This window comes from Ciconia boyciana, chromosome 1 (genome assembly GCF_034638445.1).
Source record: "Ciconia boyciana chromosome 1, ASM3463844v1, whole genome shotgun sequence".
Lineage (NCBI taxonomy): Eukaryota > Metazoa > Chordata > Aves > Ciconiiformes > Ciconiidae > Ciconia > Ciconia boyciana.
Genome location: NC_132934.1, coordinates 131,441,116 through 131,454,928, shown reverse-complemented (window position 1 = coordinate 131,454,928; position 13,813 = coordinate 131,441,116). Strand labels below are relative to the sequence as shown.

General features: G+C 41.8%; 1 protein-coding gene across 3 annotated transcripts in view; it reads left to right on the top strand.

The window, feature by feature from the left end:
• The first annotated feature begins 1,120 nt into the window (after positions 1-1,120).
• The window catches only part of POLA1 (DNA polymerase alpha 1, catalytic subunit), a 207,888-nt gene continuing 195,195 nt past the window's right edge, over positions 1,121-13,813 (top strand). The window contains exons 1-10 of one of the 3 annotated variants that reach the window (XM_072848605.1): positions 1,121-1,225; positions 3,365-3,489; positions 4,500-4,596; positions 5,070-5,150; positions 5,936-6,051; positions 6,300-6,362; positions 7,890-7,988; positions 9,907-10,102; positions 10,330-10,498; positions 11,377-11,555. In XM_072848605.1, coding sequence (XP_072704706.1) covers positions 3,367-3,489; positions 4,500-4,596; positions 5,070-5,150; positions 5,936-6,051; positions 6,300-6,362; positions 7,890-7,988; positions 9,907-10,102; positions 10,330-10,498; positions 11,377-11,555 — 1,123 coding nt within the window. In that variant the 5' untranslated portion in view covers positions 1,121-1,225; positions 3,365-3,366. Of the gene's footprint in view, positions 1,226-1,529; positions 1,752-3,364; positions 3,490-4,499; positions 4,597-5,069; positions 5,151-5,935; positions 6,052-6,299; positions 6,363-7,889; positions 7,989-9,906; positions 10,103-10,329; positions 10,499-11,376; positions 11,556-13,813 lie in introns of those variants that run through there. The other 2 variants (XM_072848611.1, XM_072848597.1) reach the window with 2 other exon arrangements.

Genomic DNA, 13,813 nt, shown 5'->3' with positions numbered 1-13,813 from the left:
AGATAGTTGAAAATAGTCTATCCAGGCCAAACAATACGAGCTAACCCTCCTGTAACAGCATATCAGCTGTAAGGACAGAGTCCTATTCACTCTCAAATGGCTCCAAAGTGTTGGTGCTACCTGCCTTTATAAGAAGCTGGAGTCAGTGCCCACATATTTTCATGAGAAATAAATGCTCCTCCAGAAGATTCTGCAAATAAAGGTGGCAAGTTCTTTGGGTAGTGACTGGCCAACACTGATGTTTTTGGAAAAAAGAGCAAGGTTAATCTGTGGTGAAACAGCACAAACCCCACCAGTTTCCCTGGGTTTCTTCATGAAGGCACAGGCAGATAGATCTAAGCCAATTTAGAGGAGAGGACTTGTAAAACTTCAGTTGTCTTAACTGAGGCTTTTAAAAACATTTTCAACTATACTTGAAACTGAAATATATCCTTTTCCAGACACAGCTTTTGCTCCGCAGCTGAAGGCTGGCCTGTAATATTCTTGAAACATGTAAGTGAAGGTATCTCTGTAGGATCAAGATGAGCAGAACATACCCCCCCTTTCCCCCTGTCCCCTGCCAAAATCAGGTGTATGCAAGGCAAAAGCTAACAGATCTTTTCTCTGAGCTCTCCATGCACTTGGCCTCTTAAGAAATCCAGTCTGAATCTATTTTTTTCATGTCTAGCAAGGAAGGGGAAAAAAAAAGGTAAAGGAGGAAATAGGAGGGCAACCATTACATTATGTATTTTGTCACTGGACTGGCCAACCACTACCTGTCTTTGAGGAGACGAGGGAGTAATTTATGAAGGAGTTCCTGAAACTTGTGACAAGAGGATAATGACACATACTCTAAATGTGCAAAAAGAAAACCATGGCTGGTACGGATGTTATTCAGAGTCTGCCACGATCACCCTCCTAGCTTCTGTGGTTATCTGTGGCTTACAACCGTGTGGGAAATGTCCGTTTCTCCCAGCAGGGACTGATCTACTGCTGACAGTGTCATTGCAGGCTGTCCTTGACCCTCACACCGCAGCCTGGCTCCAGCTTCTGGACGACTGACGTCAACCACCACCTTATCCCAATTCAGGAGTGTGCATTTACATTATTTTGCCCCAATTAAGGCACCGTACCACAACGGCTGATGGGCCCCTACGTCCTTGCAGCAGGTGGGAGCCCTGCTGGAGAGCCCCCGGAGGCAACCCGCTGGACGGCGCTGATCTGCTGCTGCCCTCAGGCCCCGAGGGTGAGCTAACGAGCACATCTGCGCGCAACGCCTTGGGAAGCGCTCCCGCTGCGACTGCAAAGCCGCGGCTCTAGCGGTGGGCCCGGCCCGGCCCGGCCCGGCCCCGCAAACCGCCTGAGGCGGCTGCAGCTGCCGGCGCCAGCCCAGGCCTCGGCCGGAGCCCGGGCCGACGCGCGCGGCCGGCGGCGCAGGCCTCGCCCAGGAAGTGGCTCCGCCTCGCCCGGGGCTTCCTTCCCGCACTCGGCGCAGGGCAGGGAGGTGGACGGCGGCCCCTTCCGCAGCCCCCGGCCGCCCGCCCGCGCTCCCCCTCCGCCCCAGCGGCGGCCGCGGCTCGGCCCCCGCCCCGGGCGGCGGTGGAGGGCCCGCCCCCGCGCGGGGCGGCCGGAGCCGGAGCCGCCGCGGCTGCTGATTGGCTGCCGGCCCGGCGGCGGCTCGCGGGGCTCCCGTCTCGCGCCACTTTCGGGAGCCTTGGCGCGAGCGGAGCGCGCGGGCGCCATGGCCGAGAGCGGCGCTCGGAGCCGGGACGGTGAGGCCCGCGGGGCGCTCGCCGGAGGGGACGGGGCGCCCGGGGCGGCAGCCGCCTCTCTCTCCGCGGCGGGGCGGCAGCGGCGGCTGCCATCGTTTCGGTTTTGGGCGGGGGGCAGCGGAGCTCGGGGTGGGGGGAGAGCGCGTGGGGCGGGTGCCCGCGCGGGTGCGGGAGCGCGCGTGCGTGGCGGGCGGGGGCAGCGCTCCCGGCGGGTCCCCCGCCCGCGGGGTCCGGGGTTGAGCGTCCCGCGTCCCCCCGCCTTGGGGTGGCTCGGCGGGGCGGTAGCCGCGCTGCCCAAGCGGGGGGACCCTCTTCCGGCGGGCACGGGGGTTACACCGGGAGGGGCGGCTTCTGCCTGGCGGCGGGCGCGGGCCCTGTAGCCCCCTCCTGACCCGCACCGCTCCCGCGCTGGTTTCCCCGCAGCGGTGAGGCCGGGTTATCCCGGGCGGAAGGGCTGTAGGCTTACTTCCCCCAGCGTGGGCACTCACAGCCTGGGAACGCGCTGGGGTTTCACCGCTGAGGGCAGCGGCAGGCGCGGGTGGTCTCAGCTGGGGGTGAAAATACGTTTGTCTCGGGAGGAGCACATTGCCTTAGGTGCTTGCTCACAGTAAACGCGAAGAACTGACAGAAAATCTTCTATAAATACACCCAAACTGTTACATCTGTGCAGTTCTTCCCCATCTGGTACCAGTCAGTGTAAATGCCCCTTTTCAGTGCATCCCAGCCCTTAACAACACAACTCCTTATTTGTTTCAGCCACGCTGCCTAGGTGCAGCTCTGTTAACAACTTGGCCTCCTGCTGTCACCAGGAAGGGACTGGCCTTCTCCTCTGGCTGCCTGGCCTGGCTACTTGCGCTAGCCCTGGGCCTCTGCCTGCAGCCGGGGGATTCAGCTTGTCACACAGAACCCGTAGTCTTGTTCCTGGGCTAGCTGTCTGCTTTCATAAGTTGGATTGGGACCATTCATTCTTTGTGGTCTCTGTGGTCAGATAAATGTGTGTGGTGTGTCGTCCCCCCCCCCCGCCCAAATCAAGAGAAGGGAGAAAGGTTAAGAGAAGTGGAGAGCACCTTGCTGGGGGGAGTGTTGCAAAGGGAAGAACGTGTATGAGGAAATGGGGCGGCAGTCTTCTGCTGTCAACAAATTACTAGTTTGTCTCAGTCTAGCTGCACTCTTAAACATTGTGAAACCGCCTTAAAAAAAACATTACTGCTTTGTAGCAATATAGGCCCTTTCTAAGTCTGTCTGTTCCTGAGTTGTCATGGAGACATGCAAAATAAAAGGAGCTGGAAATTCCCAAGGAAAGAGTGGGGGGATCCTTTTCAGATAAGAGTTGATGAAATTTGAGAGGTGCTTTGGAAATCTAGGTGGTAGCTTCTTGCTGAATGAACTGGTACACAAAGTCTGTTTGATCTCTGTGTCTGAGACCGTGCCTTCAGTATAATTCCAGAATTGGCTTATTAAGAGCCATCTGTGTGCTTTTAGCCAAGTAAGTGTCTCTGTTCATTTTAAGCAAAACTGCAACCATCTATTAATACATCACTGAACACCAAGTAACACAAAGATAACAGCAGCTCATTACTAAACTTATTTCTCTTGTTTTTAATTAATTGCAGCTATGCATGAGTCTGGAAGTTTTGCAGCATCACGTTCTAGACGTGAGAAGAAGTCTAGAAGAGGCCAGCAAGAAGCATTGGAACGTCTGAAAAAAGCCAAAGCTGGCGAAAAAATAAAATATGAGGTGAAAATTCCTCATCTTTTCTTTTTAATAAAAAGTGAATGTGAGCTGAGATGCTTAACTACTCCTTATGTGTATCTAAAAGTTATGGGAAACAAAATCTGCCTTTCAGATCAGTTTTTTTTTAACAGTGTATGTTTTTCAGAAAGTACCTGCAATTGTTTTGCTGCTTTCTGGTATCTAATTTATTTGTTTCTTTCTGTTTTCAAAACTAAAACAATTTTATTAACTGCAAGTCAAACATGCTTGATAATTATCCCACAGGGAAGGACCAACTTTTAAAATTTAATTGTGTAATTAATGTTATGAAAGGAAGTACTTTTTTTTTAACTTCAAATGATTTTAAACTTTACATGAATTTCAAAGCTTTACATGACCAAAATCCATTAATATTGATATGCTATGTTTCCACAAAGAAACCAAAATTTAAGTATTGAACTGGTAGAACTGAAATCTGGCAGTGTAACATTGATACTGTCCAATTAACTGTAATACCAACAGGAAGTGACTTCCACATTGAGGTGGATAAATCTAACGAAGCCTGAAGTGCGTAGATCATTGACATGCAAATTTACTCTGAGGCACAAAAGAGCATTTTCAGCACTATGCTTGGGTGCATCAAATCGCCTTCTTTTCATTGAGCTCATCTTGGTGTTTGAGATGAGAGCCAAAGGTCAGAAGTCTCCATTGCTAGGATTTTTTAGTTTGTTTTTTTTTTTTTGGTAATGTGAAATGAGCAATAAAGCAAGTCAGTTTCAAATGAAATCTCTGCCAGTGCTTCAGCAGCTTTTGAGTTTCAGTATACTGTGACAATTTTACAAACGGATAACTTGTCTTTTGTCACTGCCAAAAAAGAAGCTTCAAGTGAATGAATAACTGCGCTTACAAGTTGTGAATAATGTAACAGTGTAGGAAACCATACATTTCTTGGGAACTTTCATGTTCTTACTGATGACCTATATTAATAAGTAATGGTATGGGAACTGTTAATCCTCAGTATACCTTAACTGTAGGTTGAGGAGTTCACAGGTGTTTATGATGAAATAGATGAGGAAGAATACTCCAAGATGGTCAGAGAACGTCAGGATGATGACTGGATTGTTGATGATGGTAAGTTAAGATTCATTTGTATAGTGTTACAACTTGGGCTTCATAATGTTAATGATTTGAGGTAAGTTATAGTTAGTGCATTCCTACAAATTGTTTTAGGAGACAAGAAGAAGATAAGCTTTTATATGGAAATGAATCTTTTGCATCATTCTCACAGTAGTGTATTAGGATGGTAATGAAAGTATTTTTCCATTAAGAACTGTTTTTGAAATTTTATTTCCAGTTATCAGTGATGTAATTTTACAAAGAAGTAGTCACTGATAATTTCAATTAAACATGTAATAATATATTTAGTCTAACAGAAGATACAGCCGAGAATGCTGTAGTTTTTAACACTTTTGCATTTATAACTTTTGCTCTATATTAAAGGGGGAAAAGTGTTTAAATTGTAAAACTTTTGATTATGGATATATTTAGAAATATCAGAAGACAGAATTTAAAATGTACATTTCTAACAATTTGTTTTTCTACAGATGGGATAGGTTATGTAGAAGATGGAAGGGAAATCTTTGATGAAGACCTGGATGATGATGCTCTTGGTTCCAATAAGAAAGGTAGGGTGAACATGAGCACTGTCGAATGTCTTCCGCTGGCTTTTAAAAGGTACCTAAAATGGGCAACTTCTTAGCATCAGTATGTGGTGAATATAGCCAAATGACATGTTACTTGAAACTCTGTAGTTCTATGACTGTGACTGCAGATTTTGTTTAGCCCCCGTGATACAGAAGATAGAGGTCCACAAACTGAAGTCAAACCACTGCTAACCACTTCAGCGCTACTGGGACAATTTTGCTTACAGTCTTCTGTGGGATATATATTCACTTCTAGAACAAATGCATCTAGGAATGATCCGGGTTTCCAAAGCCAGTGTCTAAAGGATGCGTGGTCTCTTTTGCCACTAAAATACTTGTGTGCTTTTAAGGATCTGGGATCAAATGATTTTGCCAACTTTTATGAAGTTGGCGGCAAACCGAGAAATTGAGTCTGATGTTGAGAATCCAAGCCTAGTGCCAAACTCCTGGACACTCGTGTTTTTTCTGGAGATGCTTCCATGTAAAGTATCTTGGTCCTTTTTCTGGAGTATGAACTTGAGTATGCAAAGATCATCTCTGATGTGACTAGGAAAGACAGGGTGCTGATAGGGTTTTGCTTTTTCTTGTGTGTGCATGACAGCCATTACAAAGCTGGCAGCAAATGAAAGATGATTAGGCTTCATTTCAGCCAGCAGTGTAAAGGTGGAAGAAATAGACTACCTCAGCTATCTATTTCTGATAATAACTGGACCCTTAAACATTGAGCTTTTCTGATGTAGAATTCAGAATTTTATATTTTTCTGTAGGAAAAGGTGGCAAAACATCTACGGTTGATAAAAAGAATGTGAAAAAATCTGCGGTGTCAAAGCCAAACACAATTAAGTCTATGTTTATAGCCAGTGCTGGGAAGAAAAACACAGATGTAAGTTTTTACCTTTTTGAATTTAAAGATTTCTAACTTGTTTGCAGTGTTTTAGTGCGAGTGGAATAAAGCAAGGGCTCATTTCAGTTTCTTGTGTCTAGCAAGACGTAAACTCCTATTACAATCTCTTGTGTATAGAGCATTGCTGAAAATGTGTGTGTGTTTTGTGGAAACCCTTTAGTCATTTGCTGATGGTCTTCTGTTTGGGTTTGCACATATAACTGTTTGGCTAATCTGTAATGTTACAGAAAACTGTGGACCTGTCGAAGGATGATTTACTAGGGGATATTCTTCAAGATCTTAATGCTGAAGTAAGTATATTAATAAAATCTGCTTGAAACACCTTAATCCATTCATTTTTCTTGCTGTGGAACATATCAAGAAAATAAAGTTCTTCCTAAAACTAGACCATCCAAGATTGATTTCTTCCATAGCACATCTGCTTGCTATATTCCACATATGTATGCAATCTGCCTGTCATCTCCACTATGCAGAAGTTGTATTGGTTTGATAAGCCAAAACTACTATGTCGTGATTAGAGGTGGTTTATATTAATGTGATGTAGAGCCTGCGCTAATGCAGCCTTCTACGTTTTAGTCAGCTTGGAGTGAAACAGGACTTACCTGCATCTGAATCATGTGTACGTTACACGTATATCACCATGGTCTAGCCAGTATACTGTAGGATGTTTCTATCTGGCGTGTTTGCGTTCATGAGAGGAGCTGAAGGAGGACTGTTTCAGCAGATGACGTAGCCTGAACTTCTGTCTGCCTCCTCCTGCTTTCCACAGTTTGCTAGAGAGAACCAGATTAACGCTTCCTCTGAGTTAGTGCAGGATGGCTGCTGTAGCAGGGTTGGACTGTCTCAAATGAGGCTGTTCTTCGTCATTAATGACTTTTCAGTGAGTTAATGCCTGTTAGCAGGATTTCTTAAAATTGAAAGGATTGCTGACTTGTAAACTGTGAAACTGCTGTAGTGGTGAGATACTGAATTGAAATATGTTGTATGATAATAAGCATAATGTGTTTTTACAGAGCAATAAGAGGGGCATAGGTGTTCCAATGTAAAGTTGTTGTCTTGTTTTTCTGTGCTTACTATTTTACTCCTCCCTGTGATATCTGATTGAGAGTTATGATATCTTAGGTTATCAAAAACTCTCAAATCATTAAGCAAATGCATTTTAATGCTGTCAAATGTTGTGGAGCATTGATTAGGGGAAATAATGCTAATATTACACTATGGTTTCTGTTTAGTTAAATAGTAGTTAGCTATTGTTTTTTTTGGCTTTGTTGTTTGTTCTCTAAAATGTCTTTTGTTATTAGCTGTTGATAAGGATGAGTATAAAATATCTGTACATGTAAATAAATTAAAATGGGTTTTCCTCTAGTGTGACAGTGCTGAAAGAGCACTTCTGCCTTTCTTAAGGCATGTGTGCTCAGTACTACTGTTTCAGCAGACAGGAAGAACATCCCACCAGTTATTCTGATACTTGTGCATTACAGGCATGGTTAGCTATTGAAATGCCCACTGTTTGAAAACTGTTTCACTTATTGATGACGGTTTTTCTCTCAAACTGTTTACCAAAAAAATCTAGTGTCTGTCTTCATGGACTGATTGCTCAGATAACTTTTTCTTTTTATGTAGCTGAGTTGTATATCAGGAGGTGTGTTTTCTTGGCAAATGAGAAATACTGGCATTAGCATACTTGCATACTGGTATATAATACTTGGCAAATGAGAACTTTTCTCTTTGATGGAAAACGTTACTAACCAAGGCAAAAGAAAACACTAAACCACAACTCTTAATTTTGTCACTTTCTCTTTTCTTTCAATATTCAGACTGTTCAGATAAGTCCACCACCAATTATAATGCTGAAAAGGAAAAGATCTGCTGGAGTACCACTGAATCCTTTCTCTGTGCAGTCCCAAACTCCTAAGGTGAAGGAAAAAATCAAAAAAGTTCTCATTAATAACTATTAATCTGTATTTTGGTTGATTTGAATACTGTTGTCTTTTATTTCTGCTTCTAGAAATTACCTTTCTCATTAGCTTCCTTAGCAATGTTACTGTGTAACTTCATGCATTTTTTTTGTCTTCCCCTTCCATGTTAATACATAAACAGAATACAACTCTTTCTGTATCTTTAGTATAGTAGTAGTATATAGCTGTTACATTTGACAGGTGAAACCGTTTTTATAATGTTAAGTGCATCACATGAAGGTGAGCTTCTGCTTTGTCTCTTTTCCCCTAAGAGTAAAAGACCCTTGTGGCAAGGAAAGGATGATGAGAAGTGAAATAAGCAGAAGAAAGACTATTTGTGGGTGTGGAAAAGGATAAGAAACTCATGTTGTGCAGAAATGGAAAGCAAATGGAAAATTGAAGCTATGGATAGAAGTTTACCCTAGTGGAAGATTTTGGAGTGAAAGGAGGGATGGGCTGCTAAGGATGGAAGGCTAGCATTCTGTTAAGAGTTCTGGTAAATGAGAAGGACTTTATAGCTGGAAATACAATGAGATATTTGGTAAGAGTCTGTGGAGGGCAAATGGAGTACAGTAGATAAATATGATTTGTGAAACCTTGTGTAATAGTGAATCAACCCTTATGTTGAAAATAATCACCAGTGGCACTCATTTCAACAGTTGTGTGGGAGCTTAGAAGTAATTGAAAAAGAAAAAAGGTGGAGATATAGTAAGAGAGGATCTTTGTCTTTATGGTGCAAAACAGTGGTCACTTTTAGTAGGAAACATTGAGAAGGAAATTAATTCCCAGATGGTCTGTTCAGACGATAGCTTCTGTGGCCCTAGGAGGAGGAATTGGATTTTACACAGTGAAACAGATGAAGAGGATGAAGAGTGCAGCCTTAGAAAATAAATGGGCATAAAAAGCAAGATGGCAGTGATGTTTTCTACTTCAGGAGATTAGCAGAAGTATAAGTATGAATGAATTCATTTGTCTGAGCTAGCAAAAAATTGTTGGTGAAGGTAGATTAATGTTTGCTTTCTGTTTAAGGTGAGTGAAGGGCTGAGTTCGGTGTTGGCCACAGTAGAAGTAGCTGTACTGGGATTAAAACCCTAGAAATGATTGTGTGCAACTGTAAGTTCTATGTCTGTAAATAACAGCTTTCCCTGAAGATAAAGATTTTGGACCTTACCGCAGGTTAAGGGCCAGTAGATGCAGAGACCAGTTGTTGCTCATAGTGGAGGCCACTTCATACGCATCTTCCATAAGAAGAGGTTCTGTAGCTGCTGCTGTAGTGGTATCCTGTCTGAAAAACAAACTACGTGCTTACTGCCTCAGAGTTTAGGCTTGCAGAGCATGCTGAAATGCAGTTTCTTTGTTTTCCTCACTCTCCCTGTCATGTCTGTAGCATGAAGAAATCCAATGGAGAAGCACTCTGTTCTCTAGACCCATGGTGTCCTGTAGACATCTTGAACTTGTTGCTGACATGAACAGGTGTAACCTGCCATACTGGCCTTCCCCAGTTGTTCTAGTCTCTGTCCCTGCCTGACATATATTGTCACATACTTAGTTGACACAGAGGTTTTAGTTTAGGAATGGAGTAGTGCTACGTGGGAAAAATAGTGAAAGTAACCACAAACTTAATTAAATGTCAACCATGGCCTGTTATAAACTGCTTTTTAAAATTATAGTAGAAACACATCACAGCAGAAATGATACTACAGAATTTAAAGTTTAATTTTGAGGAGTTTTAGCTATCATGCTGCAAAATATGCGGAGCTTTTCCTCTAGCCCTGGTTACTAGTTCTGCAAATAGTGAGTGCTAGATTTTTTTATTTTTTTTCCTTTTTTGCTCTTAAGAGAATTTTTTTTAACTCATGGCTAAAATGTCTTTCAGGTAATCACCCCTATATCAAAGAAAGCTCCTGCTCATCTCAGAAAGGAAGCTCTTCCTCCAGCTTCATTTCGTCCTAAACATCCCAATTACACAGCAAAATCTGTCATAGTCTCTGAAAATGAGGATACCAAGTATGTGCAAAAAGCTACAGAAAATGGGGGAATAGTGAAGACAGTGGAAGAGAAGGCTATTGAAGGTATCAAAAAGAAATCAAAACCCAGTTCTGGAAACTCTTTAAATAGGGCATATTAGTGTTAAAACACTTCTTAGTTTATACTAGTTAAACTAGTGTGATACTGTGTTTGTATATTAATACTGTATATTACATTCATGCATATAATATGCTATCTATGCATACTGCTGTAGTATACAGTGTGTCATTGTAATGACTCAAACCTTTAGTTCTATGTGCAACACTTCCAGATGATGATCAGGGAATGATGGATTTTGATGAGGAGGACTTTGATGAACCTATGGAAGCAGAGCATGTGGAAACTATACCTGAGACAGCTGAAAGCTTGAAGAGAGACACGGAAATTGAAAAGAAAGAGGCAGAGCAGCTAGAATCAGAGAAGAAAGAGACATCTGTCTTGTAAGAATATCTTTTTTTTTTTTTCTTCCACCAATAAGCCTTAGATTTATCTTCATATTTGTCTTTGCCAATGGGATAATTGTGATACAGACAGAATGATGGTAATGCTATGCGATGGGTGAGGTTTTTTTGGTAGTGACATTAAAAATGGTAATGTTGAACATGCTGATAGCTACTTAATTGAAAAATACTTTATGTTTTTGGGATTTAGCGCATGACAACATAACACGTATTTCAGTACATTGAGGTGACTCAATGTGGGTGTTGAACAATGAATTTTGATGCCAATAAGCAAAAATGAGGAATTGCTAACAATGCTTATTCTAAGCAACTATGAAGGTATTTCATAATGCTAGTTGGAGAACATGGTGAACAGCGGTGTCTTTGGAAATAGGAAAAAAGGGGGTCCCCTCCCCCCCCCTTTTTTTTAATTGTGTGGAAGAATCTTGAATCATATGTTTCCATAGCTTTAAACTGTAAAATATTTGAATGATCAAAAAGATTTAAACATTTAATGACTGAAAAGGTAGTTTGTTGAAATAGTCTGTTGTTCCCACTGAGCAACTTTGTACAGATGGATGGATATATTTGTTATGTAAAAGCTTGAATGACCAAGGCTGAAATACCAGGTGAATGACTTGTTTAGCCTGTGTGTTGTGTACTGAGAACCATACTTGTATGTGGATTTCTCTCTTTGTCACTCTGTCCTTCTTTTCAGAAAAAATCTGAGGAAACCCAGCTGTTGGGAGTGTTGCTCCGTAGTGGAAAGAGCAACAAAAAGCCTGAGAATATAGGGCTGAAAAAAAGTGAAACAGTGGTGGTTATAGCAAAGGCATAATTTTACTTCTTGTTTCTTTCTTCTTCTGCAAAACCTGCAGAAGTTATTCTCTCCCAGATATCTCATGTTGGGACAGAATTGATGAGGATGAAGCTGATCTAGTAGTGGCAGAAGTTCAGCTGGACCCCAATCTCCTTCCACTTGTGAATGGGGAAAATGATGATCAAGTCTTAAGATTTTATTGGCTGGATGCTTATGAAGATCAGTACAGTCAGCCAGGTAACTATTCAGTTAAAGGCAGAAAATGCCATTCTGATTCTTTTTATGTAACTGGTATTTTCAGACTTGCCTAAATTATGTCTAGATACCCTGTCTCTCTGTGCTCTATAACTTGTACATTGATCTCTTGTTTTTCTGCACCTCTGTCCCCATGCAGGGCACTGTGACTGGGCAAAGTAAGAATGTTGTTTCTTGGTTTAGTATAGTAGTAGGGAGGTACAAAGGGAGCTACTAGCACTTCTCAATGTTAGTGACCCATTGGCCTTCTTAAGCCCTGTGTGCTCCAGGAATAAGCTGATATTGTTAATTTCTTACTCAGTGGTGCAACAATTGAGCGTGCGTTCTTTTTGTTTCTGGAAATGACACTTAAAATTCTGGTGGATTATTAGAAAGCCTGTACAATAGCAGTTGCATGATTTTATATGAAGGAAAGGTATGTCTATAATGGGAGGAAGGCAGCCTGAAAAATATATGCTCTGTCTAGATCCCTTTATTCAGACCGTCTAAATCTTGAAGATCGTCTCTGGATTAACATCCCTAAGATACTTTGTGCAGTTGAAGTGTGAATCCTGGCTCTCATAGTCTTCAAAACTGTGGCATTCTGATCTCAGCCCTGACAAAAGAAGTCGTGTTCACATCTGTTCTAAACACTTCCCATCCGTCCTCTCATTTCATCAACAGCTTTAGGATCTTACATTTCTAATTTATGCTTTGTGTAGGTTTACCAGAAGGTTCTTCCATATGTTGTTGGAGGTTTTTTGGGTTGATGCTATAAGCATTGAGTCAGATATGTTTCTCTGTTACACCTTTTGTTGTGAGTTGGGATGCCAAACTTAAATATGAGACTGTGCTGGGCTGAACAGCTTGGTGATGGGAGTGGTCATAATCATAGATATCTTGATGAAATCAATGGCTCTAATATAAAATTGCTACTTTTAAAGACCCCACTATTGTTCTTGTTCTTTTTTTTTGTCTTCTAAGTCAGTGGTTGCTGAATGGAACATAATTATGAAAGGATTTCTGTTCCTCGCATGCAAGGAGAGTTCTTTTCTCATTATGACTTTTTCAGGATTGAATAATAAAGACTGCACCTGTTTTCAATTAGTAGTGTAGAAGGGAAAATTTTGATATTGCTTTTTGTTTAACATGTTCGTGATCTTTGTTTATGCCTCATTTGCTGTGATGTCAAATGCATTGCCTGCAGAGTAAATACTATAGCATAATCATAAGACTCTTTGAAACTTAATGATTTTTTGGAGGCTTACTTTTCATAGCTCCCTTTACTATCTTAGGCAGAGAACTTGAGAATTGTAATCCTATTAACATTTTAAAGAAATAATGAATAAAAATTGCCCTTTTCTTTCCTCTCTGCAAGACATTTTCCCTGTCTCTTGACTTTGCTTGCCTTTTGGTTCATTGGTAACGTAATCTTTCTTTTCACAGACTTTATGTTTTATAAGCTTTACTCCTATTTAATAATTGGGCTTACAGGGGATAGATCCTGATATCTCTTCTCTCATTTCTTTGTTTTACATATGGAATGTCTCTGAAAACTCTTTGAAGTTAGCTCTGCTTGCATTTGGGAGGGCTGGGAGGGGATGGTGTGGTTGTTGGACTAGGTGACCTCCAAAGGTTCCTTCCATCCTCAATTACTCTGATTCTGTGAAATCTGGGTATTAAGACCACTTATTTGTCCATGCTAGAGTTGATTGAAGTTTGTTTTTGCAATCCAGGCAGCCCGTTACCCTGTCTTTGACTGGCTTATATATCCTTCTTTCTACCTCACCTGCTTATATGTATGCTTCTGACAGGTTAACTTCTCCATGCTCTTAATATTGCCAGCTGTTCAAGCGACCAGCTCCTGCTTTGTGGTCTCTCCCATAGTTTCATCTTTCTGTATGATACAAACCTATTTGAGTTTTTTATCCCTTTAAAAAAAGAAAAAGATTGCTGGGGAGAAGAACTTCATCTTCCCTGTCACTTAGATCTGTAATTTGAGCTCTTTCTAGACACTTTTATTCAAACTGTCTAAATCTTGAAGCTTGCCTCTGTATTAAAATCTCTAAGATACTTTGTGCAGCTGAAGCTTGTATCCTTGCTCTCATCATCTTCAAAACTGCAACATTCTCTGTCCTTGACAAAAGTAGTCTTGTTCACATCTATTCCAAGCACTCAAGAAATGATTTTTCTTAGGCTGTCACTCTAACATTGTCATTTGTCTTAGTGCATCTTCACTGATTTATCTTTGATCTAATGGA